This window comes from Myotis nattereri, assembly GCF_964212035.1.
Source record: "Myotis nattereri genome assembly, chromosome: 2".
NCBI lineage: Eukaryota > Metazoa > Chordata > Mammalia > Chiroptera > Vespertilionidae > Myotis > Myotis nattereri.
The window spans coordinates 169,576,972-169,597,848 of NC_138076.1; the positions used below are offsets into that span (position 1 = coordinate 169,576,972).

A 20,877-nucleotide genomic window follows, 5' to 3' on the forward strand; every position below is an offset into this window, starting at 1 on the left:
AGGCAAAAAAATATACTTTAGAGTATGTACAATAGACTAGAAAGCTATAACTATAGTGAAATTCAGTTAGATATTAATAAGAAATAGAAAACTAAAGAAAAAATTCATATGACCCTGACCGATGTGGTTCAGTTAGTTGGGCATTCTCCCATACACTGAAGGGTTGGTGGTTCGATTTCCAGTCAGAGAACATGCCCGGTTTGGGGCTCCATCCCCAGTTGGGGCATGCAGGAGGCAGCTAAATGCTGTTTTGCTCTCACATTGATGTTTTTCTCCCTCTCTCTCCTTTTCTTTCCCCCTCTCTCTAAGAATCAATATAAAGATATTTTTTTAAAAGTCCTATGTTTTTGAAAATTAAGAAAATCCCCTTCAACTAATCCATGTACCAAAGAGTAAAGCATAATGGTAATTAGAAGATATTTTAAGCAGAATTAAAGATGAAATATTAAAATGGAAAGAATTAAGTTAAATGTGTGCTTATAGGGAATTTTATGGATTTAAATGTATTAGAAAAAATAAAAACAAAAATCAATGATGTAAACACCAGATTAAGAAGTTAGAAATTGTGTAGCAAATTAAACCCAAAGAACATAGTTTATCGAAAATAATATAAACAGCAGAAATCAATAAAAAAATACAACAGAGATGATCATCTAATCATTCTTATTTATGTCTTTCTGATTTCATGTGATTAGTGATTATAATGACAGCCCCACTCTCCTTTGTGATTGCATATGTAAATATGTAAATAAACATTTTGGACATCTTATACTTAATTACTAATATTCTGAGTTAAAGAAAATTATCTGCTTAACTACAACCAAGAGGCTTAGATTTTAATGGGTAGGGTGAGGAGAGGTCTTTGTGTCGGCTTGTGAAGTGGAGATTTTGAAATGCAACTTCGTATCATGTGAGAAATGTGAAAGTCTAGTAACCTCAAAAGAAGGGAGATAAAAAAGATTGTCTCTACTTGAGCTTTGAGTTAAAAAACAATCCCCTAAATATTTCACTACTAGCCTGCTCTAGAACCCGCATGGGTTTTGTTTTACTATCAGAGTTATTTGAAAAGCTCCACTAAAGAAACTATTATAAAGTCATTCTGATCAGCATTTCTTTTCAGTTTTTTGGCAAGTGCAATACAGAAGTGGAGAAATAAACTCTCCATTTAATCTGTAAAAAGAGAAATCCCACATAAACAGGTCTGCTGAAATTTATAAACCAACATTATAAAACACAAAAGTAGAGTAGAAAGAGTTGCAAGAGGCTTAGCTATCAGAATTATCAGATATACATGTTTGTGTGTGTGTGTAATTTACAATTTATATATAATATATATTGTTTACTTATAATATGCAATTTATATATTAATAAATTTTATCTTTTTAATATACTTTGAATATATATAAATTAAAATTATTAAAAACATTAAAGGGCTACTTTGGAAAATTACAAAATGAATTTCTAGAAATTAAAACAATCACTAAAATAAAATTTAACAGATGAGTCAAGTGGAATATTAGACACAGCTAAAGAGTCATTAAACAAACTGAAAAACAGCCATTAGGAAATTACACTGCTGCTCAGAATCCGGGTTTCCTCAGATTTATTGTTTTATTAAAGATTTATCATTTTCAGAAATCAATGTTTACTAGAATAAGAACTTTATTTCCATTTATTAGCTATTCTAAAAGCACTTTATGCAACTTAATCACAACTTTTAAGTAGATATCTCTATGTATTGCGATAAAGATTAATGTATAGGTAGTATCATGTAAATAAATGATATATACATGATATTGGCCCTTGGGTACATGAATACAATGATTCAATATTTTAAAAAATGTATTCAAAATTACCTTAACAAAATCTCTATCAGTCTTCTCCTTCCATTCTTCTCCAAATACAGTAGAAAAGGATCCTAAAGCTAAAAGAATAGTATATTCAATAGCATGGAATTATTTTTATCACTTAATTCCTTAATAATAGGTAGGTGTAGAAAAATGGTAAAAACACATTTTAAGATATCTTCTTGTTCACTAAAAACTGTTTCATAGTAAATGACAGAAAGTCATAGTAATCTCTTTTGAAATAGTATTTCAAATTATGAAAACAAATATTAGATGGAAAATTAATTTTTTGTTACTTTTATTATATGTCTTCAAACACAAAGTGTACCAACATTCCACATTTTCAAAGGAAGTGGCAATATATTTATCGCTCAATTAAAATTCCATTCCTAAAAAATAAATCAAAACCTTCAAAAGCCTAACCAAATCAAATATACCCACAATTCTCAAATTCAAATAAATCATTTTCATAATGTTAAAACAGTGTTTTAAGTATGGGGACTTCAAAAAGTCTCTGTACTCTGGAATGCTAAACTTCTGACTTTCTTAAATTGCATTTTCTAAATTATTAATGTTTTAGATTGCTACACTGAATAATTTATTCTTTTAGGTAAATAAAAATGCTTAAAGAATGGAAGATAAACTGGGTCTAAAAAATATCATACTTCAGTGAACCAAAACTGTTAACATTACTTCTATCAAACATAATGTTTAATCCTTATTCAGTGATTAAATGATAAGACTTCAAAAAAGATTATTCTGGTTTGAGAATATTCTTTCTAAAAACATCATTTTAACGTTTCTAAAAATGTGGAACAATTTTAAACTTCATTCAATATTAAACGCTGAAGGTTAAATCTTTAAAATACCAAAATAACTAATTAAAAATAATACTGAATGCAAAGTAATTGAAAAATAAAATTTAAAAATAAAGAAAATATTAGGAATCAAAGAACATAAAATTGAGATGGAAATCACCAAATTTAGATCTTAAAAATTACGATATAAACTGAGAAGTACTGATCGCTGTCCCTTCCCCATGTAACCAAGAATAAGAATCGTTAAGTAAGAAACTAATTCCCACTATTGTTTAAGCTAATTTTGAAATTGCCTTCATATAAAATAAGTACATGTCAAATTTTAAGGAATCCTACTTAGATGATCCCTATAAATTTATGTTTGAAAGTATACTACTTGACACAAATCAAATCACAGAAAAAGAAACCAATTTGCAAACATGTTGCTATTTATAGATTTAAAAAATCGTGAATCTATAAAGTATTACAAGAAATTCTCAGGCTGTGTCAATTGTGCCATGTATATATATACATATACATATACATATACATATACATATACATATACATATATATATATATATATATATATATTTCCTATATGATAAAATCATTTCATCGTAAGTGAATACTTTACCTTTTAATAGCATATACTTCTGGAAAAAGAAGTTACAATGGTGTTGGGGTAGGAGGGTTGAGGAGCAAATAAATATTTGTATCAATAATATTCAGCTAACATGGATATTTTAAAAAGAAAAACTTTGAGCAAGAAAAGATTTCAAAAGATATTATCTCAATCTCTATTAAGCTATTACACTACAAGTAGAGAACTGAACTATTTGGTCTGAAGAAAACCTAGATTTAGTAAGAGATTAATTTCACAGAAAATAAAAAACTTGATTTATGAAAACCTATACCTCTGTAAACATTACAAGTATAAATGATATGAAATATTTGATAAATCCTATGTTGATTATTTAGGCAGCAAATTTTAAAATGCACTGATCTAAACTGTTTAGTTAAAAATGCAAACATTTATTATTTTAAATACATTTAAATAAAACAAATAAAAAATGTTATTATATTGACTAATAGAAAGTACTTTTCTCCTTAAATAACTTAAAAACAAAACCTATAACACCTTTATAGAATGATCATTCAATGTGTTCAGCTTAAAACTTACTGTCGTCAAACACCCCAGCATTAGCAAGTAATAAAGTGATGATTTTAGGGTCTTTTTCAAGTTGCATGACATGTTTGCTTTCATTTGACAGAAGAGTGCATACATTAATAGCAAAATCCACTTCATTTGGGAGTCCAGATAACAGTGAAAGCACCAATTTGTTATAATCATTTGGCGAATTGAAGTCCATAGATAGCCCATAACTTTGACGAAGATAATCTAACAAAGATAAAAACAAAAACACCTTATGTTTATCAAGGAATAGAAACCATTGTTGTTAATATCCGCTGAATAAAAGATAGTTTGTTGTGTGTGTTTTGAATATAAACTAAGTGAATTAAAGAATTCAACTTTTTTTAAGAGTTCAATTTTGTAAACTTCCTAAATTAAAATTATATTCTTCAGAAAGTATTAAAATAGAAAAATGTATGTGCCCTCTTGGATATAACTATCAAATTATTATTGGGTCGTTATTTTAATTGGTCTATACTTTTTATAAACTTGCATTTCAAAGGACTTATTCTGATTTTTATATAAGTATACTATAAATCTAGTGGACTGGTTCCTTTAAAATTTTTAACAATATCATGATTTTAGACACACTGCCTATCTTCTTTACCAAATTGTAGAATTATTTCTTTTTTGTAAATCGTCACCTGAGGATATTTTTTCCATTGATTTTTTTTTTTTTGGAGAGAATGGGAGGGAGGGAAGAGGAGAGACACATCCAAATGAGAGAGATCATCGATTGGTTACCTCTAAATGGGGGTCAGGGATTGAACCTGCAACCCAGGTATGTGTCCTTGACCAGAATCGAACCCGCAAACCTTCAGTGTGTGGGCCAACTTCTTAACCATTGAGAAACACAGGCCAGGGCAGAATTATTCCCTTTAAAGTTAGATTTATTATGATATAATTAACAAAGTAAAATTCATAACTTTTAGTTCTATAGTTATGAATTTTGATAAATACAGTCTTTTAACCACAACCACAACGAAGATATAGTAATTCAATCACCCAAAAAGTTTCTTTAAATGCTCCTTTGTAGTCAAATCCCTTATGCTTTCTACTCACAATCACTATCTCCTTTCTGTTCCTGTAACTTTATTTCAGAATGCCAAATAAATGGAATCATACAGTAAGTGTGTCTGATTTATTTTTGTTTTAATCCTCACCCAAGGATATTTTTCCATTAATTTTTAGAGAGAGTGGGAGAGAGGGAACGACAGAGAGAAATATAAATATCAATGTGAGAAAAACACATCGACTGGTTGTCTCCTGCACATGCCAGGGCCCGAAGAAGCCTGCAACCGAGGTATGTGCACTTGACCGGAATCAAACCCAGACCTTTGGTCCGCAGGCCGACGCTCTATCCACTGAGCCAAACTGGCTAGGCCTGATTTATTTTATTTAGCAAGATGCTTTTGAGGTTAACTGCCATGTTGATTTGTATGTCAGTAGTTTGTTCCTTTTTACTGTTATAGTATGGGTTAACAAAATCTGTTGATCCATTCCCCAGATGAGGAGCATTTGTACTCTGTCCGCTTTTGGCACTTAGGAATACAATTAGAGGCCCAGTGCATAAAATTCATGCACGGGTAGGGTCCCTAGTGGCTGCCAGCTCCTGGCTGGGTACTCCCTCCCTTCCCCTGTCACCTTCCCCCAGCTGGCCTCAGAAGAACTCCGGTTGAGGGGACAATTTGCATACTATGCTTTTATTATATAGGATTGCTATAAACATTCACATACAGGACCTTATGCAGACTTTTTCAAATTTATTTCTCTTAGGATGCTGAGTCATACAAAAGTGTATGTTGGCTCTAACATCTTGCCTTTCTACCACCAATGTGGAGAGTTCCTGTTGCTCTGCATCCTTGTCAGCACTTGATATTGTCAGTTTTAAATATTCTGATGAGTCACTTATTTGTTTTGTAAATATTTTTCCCAGATAATGGCTTATCTTTTCATTTTCTTAACAGTATCTTCAGAGTACAAGTTTTACTTTTATGAAGTCTGATTTATACATTTTCACCTTTACACTTCGTATGTCCTAAACATTTTTTTCCTAACCCAAGGTAAAATTTTCCGCAAGGGAATTAATTTCAAACAATTTCAGGATTTTGAAGATAGGGAAGATGGGGTTACAGAATGTTTAATCATAATATATGCATATAAGATGATGTTATATTTCTAGAAATACTGACTCTTAATTGGGGCAGTTTAGTCCTTGAAAGCTATGTCCTAAGACATCTAACTCAAGTATATTTTTCATATCTATAAAAATAAAAGCATAATATGCTAATTAGAGCAGACATACTTCTGGACAAAGCTGCAGCAGGCAGGAGTTGAGGCAGAGGCGGCAGAGGCCTCCGGCCATGGTGGTTGCAGGCAGGGGCCAGGGACAAGGACCTTGCATGATTTTTGTGCATTGGGCCCCTAGTCTATATATAGAAAAGCCTAAGCAACAGGTCAACCATTCAACCACTAGACCTATCATTATGATGCGCTCGACTACCAGGGGGCAGACACTCAATGCAGTGGGAGCGCCGATCACTGAGCTAATCCGAGCAGCGATGGCAGCAGGTGCAGTAGGGCCGGGATGAGTGGGAGCAGCGTGGGACCCACCCCAGGCTTGGGCTTCTCCCCGGCCACCTGCCACTTCACCACTACTACATCCCTCGGGGGATGGTCGGACTGACGGTTTCAGCTAGATCCCCGCAGTCTGACATCCCCCAAGGGGTCCCGGATTGCGAGGGCGCAGGCCAGGCTGAGAGACCCCACCAGTGCATGAATCCGTGCACCAGTTCTCTAGTAAGATATAACTAGTTAAATGGGAAGAGGCAAAAAGACAAGTTAAAGTGATTCTAGATAAAACATTTCAGAAACATGGATTAAGAAAAAACTAGAATACAAAGTAGGGATGCATTGCCACAACATGTCACTGAAGAAAATCATGTAGGTAAAGAAATTTATTTTCCAATATAGACATTTGAGGAGACACCTCTTCAATTCTAAAATATTCTAAGAATTTCTCCAATAATATAATAGTGAAGAAGTCCCACAATATAGTTATAACTAGCTATAAATAGATTCTTTACCATATTTAAGGTTGAACAATAACATGCTGTTCATTTTGATAATCTATACTAATAAAAGGGTAATATGCTAATTAGACCGGACATCTTCCAGACGTCCTTACAGACAAAGCCACAGTGGTGGGGGCTGGGGCAGAGGTGGTTAGGGGTGATCAGGCTGTCAGGGGAGCAGTTAGGGGGCAACCAAGCCAGCAGCGGGGCAGTTAGGGGGCAACCAGGCTGACAGGGGGGCAGTTAGGGAGGAACCAGGCTGACAGGGGGGCAGTTAGGGGGCAACCAGGCTGATAGGGGCAGTTAGGGGGTGACCAGGCCGGCAGGGGGGCAGTTAGGGGGCAACCAGGCCAACAGGGGCAGTTAGGGGGTGACCAGGCCAGCAGGGGGGGCAGTTACGGGGTGACTAGGCCAGCAGGGGGCAGTTAGGGGGTGACCAGGCCAGGAGGGGGACAGTTAGGGGGTGACCAGGTTGGCAGGGGGGCAGTTAGGGGGTGACCAGGCCTACAGGGCAGTTAGGGGGTGACCAGGCCAACAGGGGCAGTTAGGGGGTGACCAGGCCAGCAGGGGGGCAGTTACGGGGTGAGTAGGCCAGCAGGGGGCAGTTAGGGGGTGACCAGGCCAGGAGGGGGACAGTTAGGGGGTGACCAGGTTGGCAGGGGGGCAGTTAGGGGGTGACCAGGCCTACAGGGCAGTTAGGGGGTGACCAGGCTAGCAGGGGGACAGTTAAGGGGCGACCATACTGACAGGGGCAGGTAGGGGGTGACCAGGTGGACATGGGAGCAGTTAGGGGGTGATCAGGCTGGCAGGGGACCAGTTAGGAGGCGATCAGGCTGGCAAGCAGAGGCAGTTAGAGGTGATGAGGCAGGCAGGCAGGCGAGTGGTTAGGAGCCAGTGGTTCCGGATTGCGAGAGGGATTCCGGATGAAAGAGGGTGCAGGCCAGGCTGAGGGACCCCTCCCCCCACCCAATGCACAAATTTCGTGCACTGAGCCTCTAGTCTTGAAATGAAGTATTTCATAAATACCAGAAAATAAACACCTGTGAAAAAAATTAACAAAACTTCTGTGTAAAAGGAATAGATTTTGTTATTTCTATATTACATATGGTCACTGATTATAAGAACCCAAGTCTCAGCAAGAGTTTTTAGATTCCATGAAACCTTTAAACAAATCTCTTCAACAGAAAAAAAATTGGAACCTACATTTATTGTCTATCAAGTTTTAAGTGCTTTCAATAAGATCTTAGAATTGTTCTGTGACATCTGATACTCAATTCAATACATCCTTACCTGAATAACTTTGCCAAAGACACCTCCAATCAAAACAAAAAAATACCAAAATATTTAAAAATTTAAAAAATTAGAAACAACACAAATAAATAAATAATTATGAACAGTCCTTTAATTATATCAGGCTTGGTAATGATTCCTAAGATAATGTAGGAAAAAATGCTTATAAGGCCGAAACCGGTTTGGCTCAGTGGATAGAGTGTCGGCCTGCAGACTGAAAGGTCCCGGGTTCGATTCCGGTCAAGGGCATGTACCTGGGTTGCGGGCACATCCCCAGTAGGAGATGTGCAGGAGGCAGCTGATCGATGTTTCTGTCTCATCGATGTTTCTAACTATCTCTCTCCCTTCCTCTCTGTAAAGAATCAATAAAATATATTTAAAAAAAAATGCTTATAAGATTTGAAGAACCTCCCCTTTTTCTACCCAAGGAGATATGATCCAACAGCTACAGTTTTATACTCAAAATGGGATTGGAAATTATTTTCAACACTAGAGGCACGGTGCACGAAATTCGTGCACAGTTGCAGTCCCTAGGCCTGGCCAGCGACCGAAGCGCGGCAGAGATACCACTGCCACCTGCTGCCAGCGCCACATTGCCAATGTACACCATGTTCTGCACCGCCCCCTGGTGGTCAGCGCACATCATAGCGAGCGGTCAAACTCCGGGTCACCCAGTCAAACTCCCAGTAGAACTCCTGGTCGAGAGGACAATTTGCATATTAGGATTTTATTATATAGAATTCTTGACTCAAACTTTATATAAATGGATCATGGCTGACAAACTTATTAGGCAACCACATCTCTTTGTTTTCGGTTTAGAGGAAAAGGAGAATTGTTCCTAGAGAGCTTTCTTTCCATTCATAGGACAGTGATTGTTGTAGTGCAAATGTCTGTTAGAATATGAGACAATTAAGGGAAAATTTTTGCTCAAGTACAACTTATAGAACTAAAAAAACTAAATCTTCCAGTATGAAACTTTCCCAAATTTAAATACCAAAAATGTAAATGGACAGGGTACTTGGTCTTTTTTTATCAAAATAACTGGATTGGATTAAATAATCACTAAAATCATGGTTAGCTCTGAAACTCTATAGTTCTATTATTTTCAATATTTTTATCTTTCAGTTTTGCCTTCCATAATTTTTCTACTAAAGACATTGCAAAGAAACAATTTTATTTTAATTAAAAAATTGAATTTTAATTTTAAAAAATGTAAGAAAAGATGAACAAAACATCCTTAATAATTTTACTCTACAGTTCTGCAGAACTGACTGTATTGAAATCAATACCAAGGGGCAGGGAGGAGGGGAGGATAGAGAAAGAGGAAAGCCAAAGGATTAGGTGTTTATGACAAGAAAAACGATGCAAATAAATGATACAACCACATGTACTGATGCCAAAGTTGAATAATCCTGAAGTTCAAAGCAAAATCTTCTCAATATTTTTTGTCATTTAAAGTCATTGGGCTAAGGTAACCATTATCCTTAAAGGAAAATTTGGTCCCATATCAATGTACAGTATTCCATTTATTCTCTCAATTATGAAAATTATAAATAGAACTACACTTTATACCAAATACCCTGGAGGTAACTGCCAATCAAAATCTACTATTCAAAATATTGTTTTAGAATAGTTTTTTTTAATATCAACAATAAGTATCTCTAGATAAATACACTTACCTACCAGGAGAGAAAGGCTGTATAATCAAAGATGTAAACCCAACTCTTTTATAGGTTTTAACTAAAATTTCCTAAAAGCTCTTAAGCTATCACTATGTAATTCTGTTTGGGTGTTTATTTAAAAAAAACACACACACACTTTATTTTTCTTAATGATACTTAAAAAGAATCATCAATGAATAATTTATTTTACAAAGTGATAATCATGTTCATTTTTAGAACACTGTCATAATGTTGCTATGGCTCCTTCTAGAAAAATAAAAAGCACCTTAAAATTCATAAATGCTGCCCTCAAACACTACAACTTTTCAGTTTAAATTAAAAATATTATAGTTGGATATTCACCAGCAATTCCTAATTCCTAGTGTCTTTCCTTTCATGAGTTCCCAATCCTGATTTTATCAATCATGCAATATGTTACATAACTGCTCAGATTAGCCTTAAAAAACAACCACCGACATATCACACAGCCTATCAGAAAGAAGTTATAACACCCAGTTAAGCAATTCTGTCATTCCCTTAACTTGTATAGCTCTATAGATAATTTCCATTAGACTTGTGAAATACCAGAAATATTTTACATCTTGTTTCTTGAAGTAAATCTGTTTTAATTAAAGGAGGAAAAAGAGAACCAGATCCAGAAAAAAAATTCTCTTTAAACAACATCAAACATAGAAGTGGATCAGTTTAAGGATCTGTAAAAGCAAACATCAAACTCTTTTTAAGCTACAATAATGGACAGTAATGCTATCCTATCTAATAAAAGAGTAATATGCAAATTAACCATCACTTCTAGACAAAGATGGCGGCACCCACTGCCAATGAAGGAAGGAATATGCAAATTGACATGACAAAGATGGCGGTGCTGACCAGAACCACGGAGCCAAGCCGGCCGAAGAGCGGGCGCAGGAGGCCTGGCTTCCTTGGTTGCCCCAGCCAACTGGACAGCGGGCGCAGGAGGCTTGGCTTCCTCTCCAGCTGGCTTGGCTTCCTTGATCATCCCAGCCGGCTCCGTGGCAGCTGCCCAGACAAAGCCATAGTGGCAGGGCCGAGGCAGGGTCAGTTAGGGGCGATCAGGCCAGGAGGGGAGGGCAGTTGGGGGTGATCAGGCTGGCAGGGGGGTGTCAGTTGGGGGCAAGCAGGCCAGCAGGGGCGGCAATTGGGGCAAGCAGGCTGGCAGTGGGGGGCAGCTGGGTGTGATCAGGCCAGCGGAAGGGGCAGTTTGGGGCAAACATGCTGGCAGGGGGGAGAGTTGGGGGCAAGCAGGCCAGTGGGGGGGAGGGGGCAGTTGGGGCCAAGCAGGCTGGTGGGGGGTGGGGGGTGGCAGTAGGCGGTGAGCAGGCCGGCAAGGGGGCCATTGGGGGTGATCAGGCCAGCAGGGGGGTGCAGTTGGGGGTGATCAGGCTGGCAAGGGGGGCAGCTGAGGGCAATCAGGCCAGCAAGTTGGGGCAGCTGGGGGTGAGAAGGCCAGTGGGGGGACAGTGGGGGCGAGCAGGCTGGCAGGGAGGTGAACGGTTAGGAGCCAGCAGTCCCAGATTGTGAGAGGTATGTCCGACCGCTGGTTTAGGCCCAATCCCCCAAGGGGTCCCAGATTGGAAAGGGTGCAGGCCGGGCTGAGGGACTCCCCCTCCCACATGAATTTCATGCACCGGGCCACTAGTTACTTATAATATAGGAACCACAGAGTCATGAAGCTGAAAATGGTCTTAAAAGTCATTAGCACAATGACTCGTTCAATATAAGAATACCTCTATAATATCCCTGAATGAGATAATTAATGGCCACTAACCCTTGTTAGGATCAGGAAACATCACCTAACAAGTCACCCCATTTAATTTTCAACTAAACTATTAGCAAGATCTTCTACATGGTGACTTAAAATGTTCTTTAATTTTGGTTCTTCAGGTAATGACTACTCATTAAAAATGAAGCTAGACTTTCTGAGACAATGCATATCAAAGGATCGCTTTCTTTACCCTCATGCTTGAAAGACAACTTGTTTAAGTATAAATATTTTAATTGTTTTTTTCTTTAAATCTCTTTAGATGTTTGTTTCTCTGTTGTCTTGGAAAGGTGTTGTTGAGCAGGCATGCAAAGATGGCTTTTTGTTCCTTTCCATAGAGCCTACCTCGTTACTTCTGAGACATTTTTTTTAGGTCTTGACATCATAAATGTAGACAAATTTGGGTTGTATACCATTGATAGTGAAAAATTAATAGTTACTTTAACAAACATATTGACGCATTTCTGAGATTAGGGTAAAATATGGAACAATGGTATAATCAAAGGTTCTTTGAATCAAATACAGATGGTCTTGCTTAATAATCTGTCCTAATTAAAAGATGTCTTAATTTTTACATTGGCTTTTCTATGGAGTCAAAGTGAGGTTATAAATTAAAGGCATGTAAAAAGCTGGAAAAAAAAATTAAGGTAGGTTTGGTTTGCATTCATCACCATCTACCCCAATTATATAAAACCATCTCATATATGAAGCCTCTTCTGAAGGAGATCACAGATTGTTTCTTCAGTTTTTACTGATTGGGGAGAAAAAGGGAGTCAAATTCAACATGGAAGAAACTTTGAAAATAGATAATAGAAAATGAAATTTGAAAAGTACAAATAAAGTGTCAAAAATAAAGTAAAAAAAGAAACGTACATCTTCACTATGGAATACACAACTATTAAAAAGGATAAATTAGAGGGAGAGGTGTCCATGATACATTATAAAGTTTAAAAAGGAATTTATTGTATGATGTTGCTTCTATAAAAAAGAAAACCCTGTTATAAAAATACACAATAAAAAGCACAAATGAGTTTAAGGATTACCTATAAGAAACTGGGACTAGCACCAACAAAGAATAATAAATATCAGATCATTGTATATTTTATAAAGAATATACCCCTGTAAAAGACATTATCTCCTCTTTTTTAGGCCAAATGTTGGTAATTAAAGAAGACATGTTGCCGAAACCGGTTTGGCTCAGTGGATAGAGCGTCGGCCTGCGGACTGAAAGGTCCCAGGTTCGATTCCGGTCAAGGGCATGTACCTGGGTTGCGGGCATATCCCCAGTGGGAGATGTGCAGGAGGCAGCTGATTGATGTTTCTAACTCTCTCTCTCTCTCCCTTCCTCTCTGTGAAAAATCAATAAAATATATTTAAAAAAAAAAAAAAAAAAGAAGACATGTTTATCTCGTCAGAGCTTTCTTCCTAGTGATCACATTCTCAACCTCCAAACTCACTAAACACTAGAACTTCCATCTACTCTGCCTCAGGAACCTCTTTATTATTAGACTCCAACCTGATTATTTCCAACTTGAGTACTGTTCTTTTTAGCTGCAGATTCCTCTGTAACTATTACAAGAATGACTTAAATATAGAAAGAAAATCTTATTACTGGTACCACACCAAGAAAATAGTTGAATAGTTAGGAACATTTCTGAGGAATTCTGGTGCTGGAAATTTCAATAATTGTAGTAAATCTAGTAGATGCTATCTAAGTATTCTTGACTTCTCTAATCCTAACTGAATCTTTCTCTTCTCATGTTAGTAACTATTAAGGTTAAACTGATTATTAGCCAAAGAAGTAAGAGAAAAACTTCACTTAAAAGTATCGGCATTTGGTAGGGAGGTGGAGGTGGGGAGATAGGGATGGGGGGATGAAAAGAGAGGGGCAAAGGAGGATAATGGAAGATATCTGTAATACTCTCAACAGTAAGATAATTTTTTTTAAAGTAAAGGTATTTGTAAGTCTGGAAAATGCTACAACTAAAAACCTCATGAATCCTATGATAGAAAGGCCTTAATACCAATTAGATGTTGATCTTTGAACGTTATATTAAGTCTTTAATTAAGGGATTAAGTCATTGGATAATATTTATTTTCCTAATTCAAAACTGTGGACCTATGCCCTGTCAATTTCCAATTTACCTGATACGCTGTGTTGCTGGTAATTGTAGGAAGATGGAATTGCACCAATAGGAAGCTGTGGCTTTGGATTGCCTGGTGGTACTTCATCATCATCCTCCCCAAAATGATGAACTTTCTCGTACTTTTCTAGGTAACTGAAATAGAAAAACAGCACAGTAGAGATTTAAAAATAGATATACATCTTACTTTTGAACTCCTACCTTATATATGTTTTCCTTTTCTAGGTGCCCTAAATTTTTAAAAAATATTAGCATACTACAAAACTCTTATATTGTTGAATAACCACTTCAACAATAATACTGCAGACAAACTCAATTCAGTGATTCCAAAAGTGTGGGGTTTTTTTAAATTTATTTTAGAAAGAGGAAGGGAGAGGGAGAGAGAAACACTGATTGGTTGCCTCCTGGAAACACCCCGACTGGGGATCAAACTTGTAATCTAGGTTGTGTGCTCTCACCAGAATCGAACCAACAGCCTTTTAGTGCATGGGATGGCACTCCAACCAACTGAACCACCAGCCCAGGGCTGTGCATATTTTTATTTAACATATATTAGAAAGCTAAGCATGTTAATACATACAGTACCAGTTTAGTCTTTTTAAACAGCTGTATAATACTTACATGTATTGATATACATAATTTAATTGGTCTCTACAGATACATTTAACTATTCTGTTTTTATGCAGAAATAAGCTCAATCTGTGCACTTCTTCTCTGAAGAGGTTTTTGGAAATGAAATGCTCATTTTAAACAGCGGCACAGCCAACTTCACATCCAAAATTCATGTGCCTATCCCTGGCTGGTTTGGTTCAGTGGTTAGAACGTTGGCCTGAAGACTGAAGGGTCCCAGATTCAATTCCAGTCAAGGGCACATGCCCAGGTTTAGAGCTCCATCCCCAGAAAGGGGTGTGCAGGAGGCAGCCAATCAATAATTCTCTCTCATCATTGATGTTTCTCTCTCTCTCTCTCTCTCTCTCTCCCTGCCTTCCTCTCTGAAATCGATAAAAAAAAAACAATTTTAAACTTGTTTAAAAAAAAAATTCTTATGCCTAATACATTTTGACAAATTTATGAGACAGTTCTCATATCTCCTACTGTATTACCATTTCTGAGTAATTATCAATCTTCCTAATATTAATTAGAATTAAATTCACAATTTATCATCACCTACCAATTTATAATTAAGTTCTCAAGTAAAATTTTATTTTATTATTTTTAATTTATTCCAGAAAGGAAGGGAGAGGGAGAGATAGAAATATCACCGATAGTGAATTATTGATTGGCTGCCTCCTGCACGCCCCCTACTGATGATCAAGCCTGCAACCCGCACATGTGCCCTTGACTAGAACCAAACTTGGGACCCTTCAGTCTGCAGGCTGACACTCTATCCACTGAGCCAAACCAGCTAGGGCTCAAGTAAAATTTTAAAATGGGGAAACAACTGGTCATACCTCTCTGTCAAAGACAACACTGTAACAAAGTTGTTACTATACTTCACAAATAAGTTGATTAATACGATTTCTTATATTTATCATAGAAAAGTTCTAGATGTGGTTATTTTACAGATCTACCCTTCTACCATTCCTAATCCAGGCAGGTACTAAGTCCATTAGTAGCTATTTTAATGTTCCAGATCTTTGCTTTTTTAAATAACAGACATCTGAGATGAGGGAGGAGTGTATCAACAAACCATAGGATGAACTCAGAAGTATTATTTTGGTTTTAATACCAAATCTAAACTTTCAAGGTAGGATGAGTGGAAACTAAAACTTTACAAATATAAAAACTAATGACATGGAAAATCATTACCATTCCCCATTTTTCCCTTTTAGTTTTACAAGGTACAATAAATCACATCTTTAAAACATAGGGAAAAATTGAACCACCCTTTCATTCCTTCAAAGTTCTCCATATAAATTCAATTAGAAGAAGGAATTCTTTTCCTAGCTGACAGCTTGACAGCCAATGAGTCTAACACTTTTGTTTACTTTTAGAGCTACAGCATACTAAAGCAGGGACATACACACAGATACAACCCTTGAGCATTGAGTATGCAGCTGCACACATTTCACCCGATCCTGGTGATGTCCTCCAGCAAATAGCATTTACAGCCCAAAAAGATAAAACAAAAGGATGATTAAAGAGACGTTCTCTCTCCAGTATAGACTTAAATAGGTAAATAAATCAGGCCTCTTCTTTTTTAATTCCTAATGCAGGTATCATAAAAAAGAACAGTATATAAATTTAGACAAAAATAGCTGCTCAAAAATTATGTGACCCATTTTCTGTAAATGAAGGATCACATGAAGTCATTCAGGCAATATTATTGACAGAGGTATTTTAGAGAGTATGGTTTTTCAGAATTGAACTCACTGTGCAATGGTTCAAAACAAACTAAAGATAATCCTTATTAAATAAGTTTTAGCCAAACATAACAAAAACAACAATGAAATACAGAATTTTAAAATCAAAATCTTACACTAATAATATTTTTACAATGTTCTTTATAAATCTGTTACTCATAATTGAACACAGTAGATTTAAAATTTGTGTTTTTTATTACAGCTGAGAGAGAAAACATTACTAGTAAAGAAAGACAAAGCCCTAGCTGGTTTGGCTCAGAGGATATAGAGCATTTGCTATGGACTGAAGGGTCCCAGATTTGATTCTGGTCAAGGGCATGTACCTAGGTTGCAGGCTTGATCCCCAGCCCAGTCAGAGCGCATGCAGGAGGTAACCAATCTATGTGTCCCTCACATCCATATTCTCTCACTCTCTCTCTCCCTCTCCCTTCCACTCCTTCAAAAAAAAAAAAAAAAAAAAAAAAAAAAAAAAACGAAGAAGAAAATCAATGGGAAAATATCCTTGGGTGAGGATTAAAAACAACAAAAAAGACCATAAATATTGTATTTTCCCTCCTATTACACCCCAAATGGAGCATAAGTAATATGGAGTGACTGACAGCAACACAAGTACTATCCTATATAATAAAAGCCTAATATGCAAATCAACTGAATGGAAGAACGACCAGTCACTATGACTTGCACTGACCACCAGGGGGCAGACACTCAACACAGAAGCTGCCCACAGCCCAAAGGCCCCAGGCCAGCCAAGGCGGCTGCCAGCGGGGAGCCCCCTCCATCACCCCACAGTGGGGGATGGGGCTAGTGGGCAGGCAGCACCAGGTCGGCCAAGGTGGGTGCTAGCGGGCCCCCGCCAAGATCACCTTGCCGGTCACCCCACAGATCAGCCCTGATTGCTGGCCAGGCATAGGGACCCAACCCGTGCATGAATTTCGTGCATCGGGCCTCTAGTACCCTCAATAAAGAGAATACACTATATATATAAAAACTTTATAATTCAAATTTTCATAAAATTTTAAAAATATATGACTTCTGGTCCCTTGGAACATTCTAACCTAATTCCTTCAAGCAGGTTCTTTACATAATTCTAATCCCCTGAAATTTATGGTTTGTTTATTCAGATTGTTATGATTTGTGAAATTTTTATTTACCTGGCTTGAGGGCCAGTACTTGTTCTCATTGTCATAGTAAATATTTCCAATTGAGACTCAACCTTTCTTAGTTCAACTAAGGTTTTCACATCTAGTTCTGACCTCTTGTCCCTCTTAATAAATAAACACAGTCTGGCCAGGTGCAGTTCAGTGGTTGAGCATCAACCTATGAACCCAGAGATCATGGTTCAATTCCTGGTCAGGGCACATGCCCAGGTTTTGGGCTCAATCCCCAGTGTGGGGCATACAGGAGGCAGCTGATCGATGATTCTCTCCCATAATTGATGTTTCTGTATCTCCCTCCTTCTCTGAAATCAATAAAAATATATTTTTTAAAAAATAAAAAGCGTAAGTGTGACTAAAATAATCAGGAGTGGGGGAAAGAGTACATTCAAAATAGCATCAAATAATATGGGTAACACTGTTACGAATGTGGGAAATTTTAACCTCTAGTTGTATGACAGATTAAGAAGACACAAAACAATTTAGGTTATAGAAGATTTGAATATAATCACCAATAAGATTAATTTATTACACATACAGTGATTTTCCTTTACTGATCATTTTATCAATTCAAACAGAAAACAGCAAATATTAAGATTAACTATTATATAAGGCACATTCTCTCATTACAATACAACTCAAAAATTTTTTCTAAAATAGAAAGTAGGCAGAACCGCCCCTACCCTCCGTAAGTTACATGAAACAGTTGAACTAGGCTTGACTTCACTTCAAACTTAATTCCTAGATGATAATAAACAAATATCAGACTTTTGAAGAGAAAAGTTATTTCCTTTGATTAGAAATTCATACCCAATCATGTTGCTCAAATAAGAAAACAGAAATTCACTTTCAGATATGTAATGACTCAGAAGAAATAAAGCCATACAGCTCTCTAGAAAAAACAACAGTCAAATAAGTATTCTAATTGGTACGTATTAAGGAATGATTAAAACAGATAATTGATGATGTGCACAGAGACCATTTAAACTCAAGACATTAGTCTCAACCATAACTGTTACATTACAAAGGAGAATGCAAATGTCATTGGTAATTACAAAAGGAGAATGTAATAAAAATGTAAAATTATTAGTTTGAAAATGATACTCCTGATATGAAGTTAAAGAACTTTTCCACAAAAACAAAGGAGAAGGCAGTAGTAGTAAGAAGAATTAAAACTGTACACTGTGTTATTTATACAGAAAGCAAAACAAAATGGTTTCCTCTCATAGTTAATATTAAGGAAAATTTATTGTTGGCAATGTTGCTAATTTTTTTCATGCTTAACAGCAAAATTAAAATTTGGATAATTACTTTCCAAATCAATATAGGGAAATAAAAATATTAATGTACATAATAGGCAAAGAAAAGGAAAAAAACAAGAATTCCCTTTGATGTAGCAATTATACTCTTATGCATACCATCTAATAAAGAGGGAATGTGCAAATTGACTGTCACACCAGCACAAAGACGGTGGCACCCATAGCTACAAGATGGCGGTGCCCAGTCCCCTCAGCCCTGCCAGAGTCCCCCAGTCCTTTCAGTCCCACTTGGGGGAGGGGTGGCAGGTGCAAGGTGCAGCCGGACCCGCTCTCCGCCCCTCAGCCGCCCAGTGCTGGCCTGAAGCACAGGCAAGCCTTGGATGTCAGCTGCCCAGCCGCCCAGGATTGGCCAAGGCTCAGGTAACCAGGGCCAGCCAAGGCTTGAACTGCTGGCAGTGGCAGCAGCAGAGGTGTTATGGGCGTGTCACCTTCCCCTGATCGCTGGGTCATCTCCTGCCCCTGAGGGCTCCCAGACTGTGAGAGGGGGCAGGCTGAACTTAGGGACTCTCCTCCAGTGCATGAATTTTCATGCACCAGGCCTCTAGTATACTCTATAAAACTGAAAACAACTGACATATTCATAAATGATAGCATAAATAAAACACTGGGGCATATTCATGCAATGAAATATTATATGGCAGTGAAAAAATAAACTAATATGGAATAATGACAAAGGGCAATCAATAACAAACTTAAGTGAAATAATCATTTCAGAAAAATACATTATGATTCCATATATATACATGTATATATATATATATATATATATATATATATATATGTATAGATAGATAGATAGATATATGTATATATATCAAAAACAAGCAAAACAAATTTAAAGATGTTTATTAATAGGCAAGGTTGTAGTAAAAACACAAAGAAAAGCTAGATAATAATTATCACCTAGAAAATAAGCATGCAATTAAAAACTAAACAAAACAAAAAAAACCCTGGCTGGTGTGGCTCAGTTGGTTAGAGTGCTGTCCCATACACAGAGTGCTTGCAGGTTTGATTCCAGATCACGGTGTGTATAGGAAGACAACCGATTAATATTTCTCTCTCACATAGATGTTTCTCTCTCTAAAATCAATAAGCACGTCTTCAGATGATAATTTTAAAAAAAAGAAACATAAAGGGCATCAAAGGTATTAGCAGAGTTTTATTTTTTCTTATTTTGGTGTAAGCTTGTATGTATTAAGCTTTTGTTGTAAGTATATTTGATAATGTAAAAAATTTTAAAATCAGAAAAATAGTGACCATCTCAAACTTTCAAAAAAAAAAAAACCCCAGACATTTCCACTATGTAAAATGTTTCCAATTACAGAAAATATTAGAAGCCCCCTAAAAACAAATCTAGCAATACTGATAAATTTCATTAAAATTGCAGTTAAAAAACATTACATAATACTAGAAAAAACAACCTATTGATATATATCTTAAACACACATACAAAAGACTGAAGATTTTATTGCATAAATCCAATGAGAGTTCAGTATTGAAAATTTCATAATATTAAACTCACCTGCAGATTGAAGAAAATAATGATTTTATCTAAACAAAGGATGTCAAAGGTTATTTAGTCATAGTTATTTAATAAAATGAAGTATCCATGCCTAATTGAAAGAAATTAATTTATAATAAACAATTACAGAATATTTCTACTTTTGGATCTGCCCTATGGCCCCTTGTTTTGCCATGCATAACAAAGAATTCCCAATCTATCTCTTTTACCAATATAGGCTTTCTCAAAACATTACACCTCAACTTAATCCAGGGTTCTTGCTTCTGTAGAGGAATAACCTTCAAACTGGGTACACACAAAAGATACTCCAATAGGAAAAGACATTTATGGATTGACACTGCCTCCTCCCTCACTCAAAATATCAGGCACTCATATGTGAGACAATGTGAAAGGGCTAATAGTGGAATTCTCATTCATCCATTAACTTTTGACCAGTGGAACCTTAATAATTCATTAGATGCCATGGCTGTTAATGGATGTCCAGCTTTAGTGGATTTAAAGATAACATCTTATTTAACTCAGGTATCCTTCACAGAAATGATAAAAATTTTAAATAAATTCCTTCATAGAAACCACAGTGTGAATAATGCAAGCAAAAATAAACAGGAAAATGGCAGAGCTTACATTTCTCACCTAAACTCTTTATCAACAATACTATGAAGTAACAACAATGGCAATGGAATCAGATATGAAAGTAGTAGATCAAAATA

At 36.5% G+C, this 20,877-nt stretch overlaps 1 protein-coding gene across 1 annotated transcript in view; it reads right to left on the minus strand.

Moving 5' to 3' along the window:
• The window catches only part of ARID2 (AT-rich interaction domain 2), a 197,559-nt gene that overhangs the window by 74,318 nt on the left and 102,364 nt on the right, over positions 1-20,877 (minus strand). Inside the window, exons 4-6 of the mRNA XM_081084769.1 lie at positions 13,811-13,944; positions 3,828-4,046; positions 1,857-1,924 (exon numbers count right to left, since the gene is read on the minus strand). Of these exons, the coding sequence (XP_080940895.1) occupies positions 1,857-1,924; positions 3,828-4,046; positions 13,811-13,944 (421 nt within the window). The remainder of the gene's footprint in view (positions 1-1,856; positions 1,925-3,827; positions 4,047-13,810; positions 13,945-20,877) is intronic.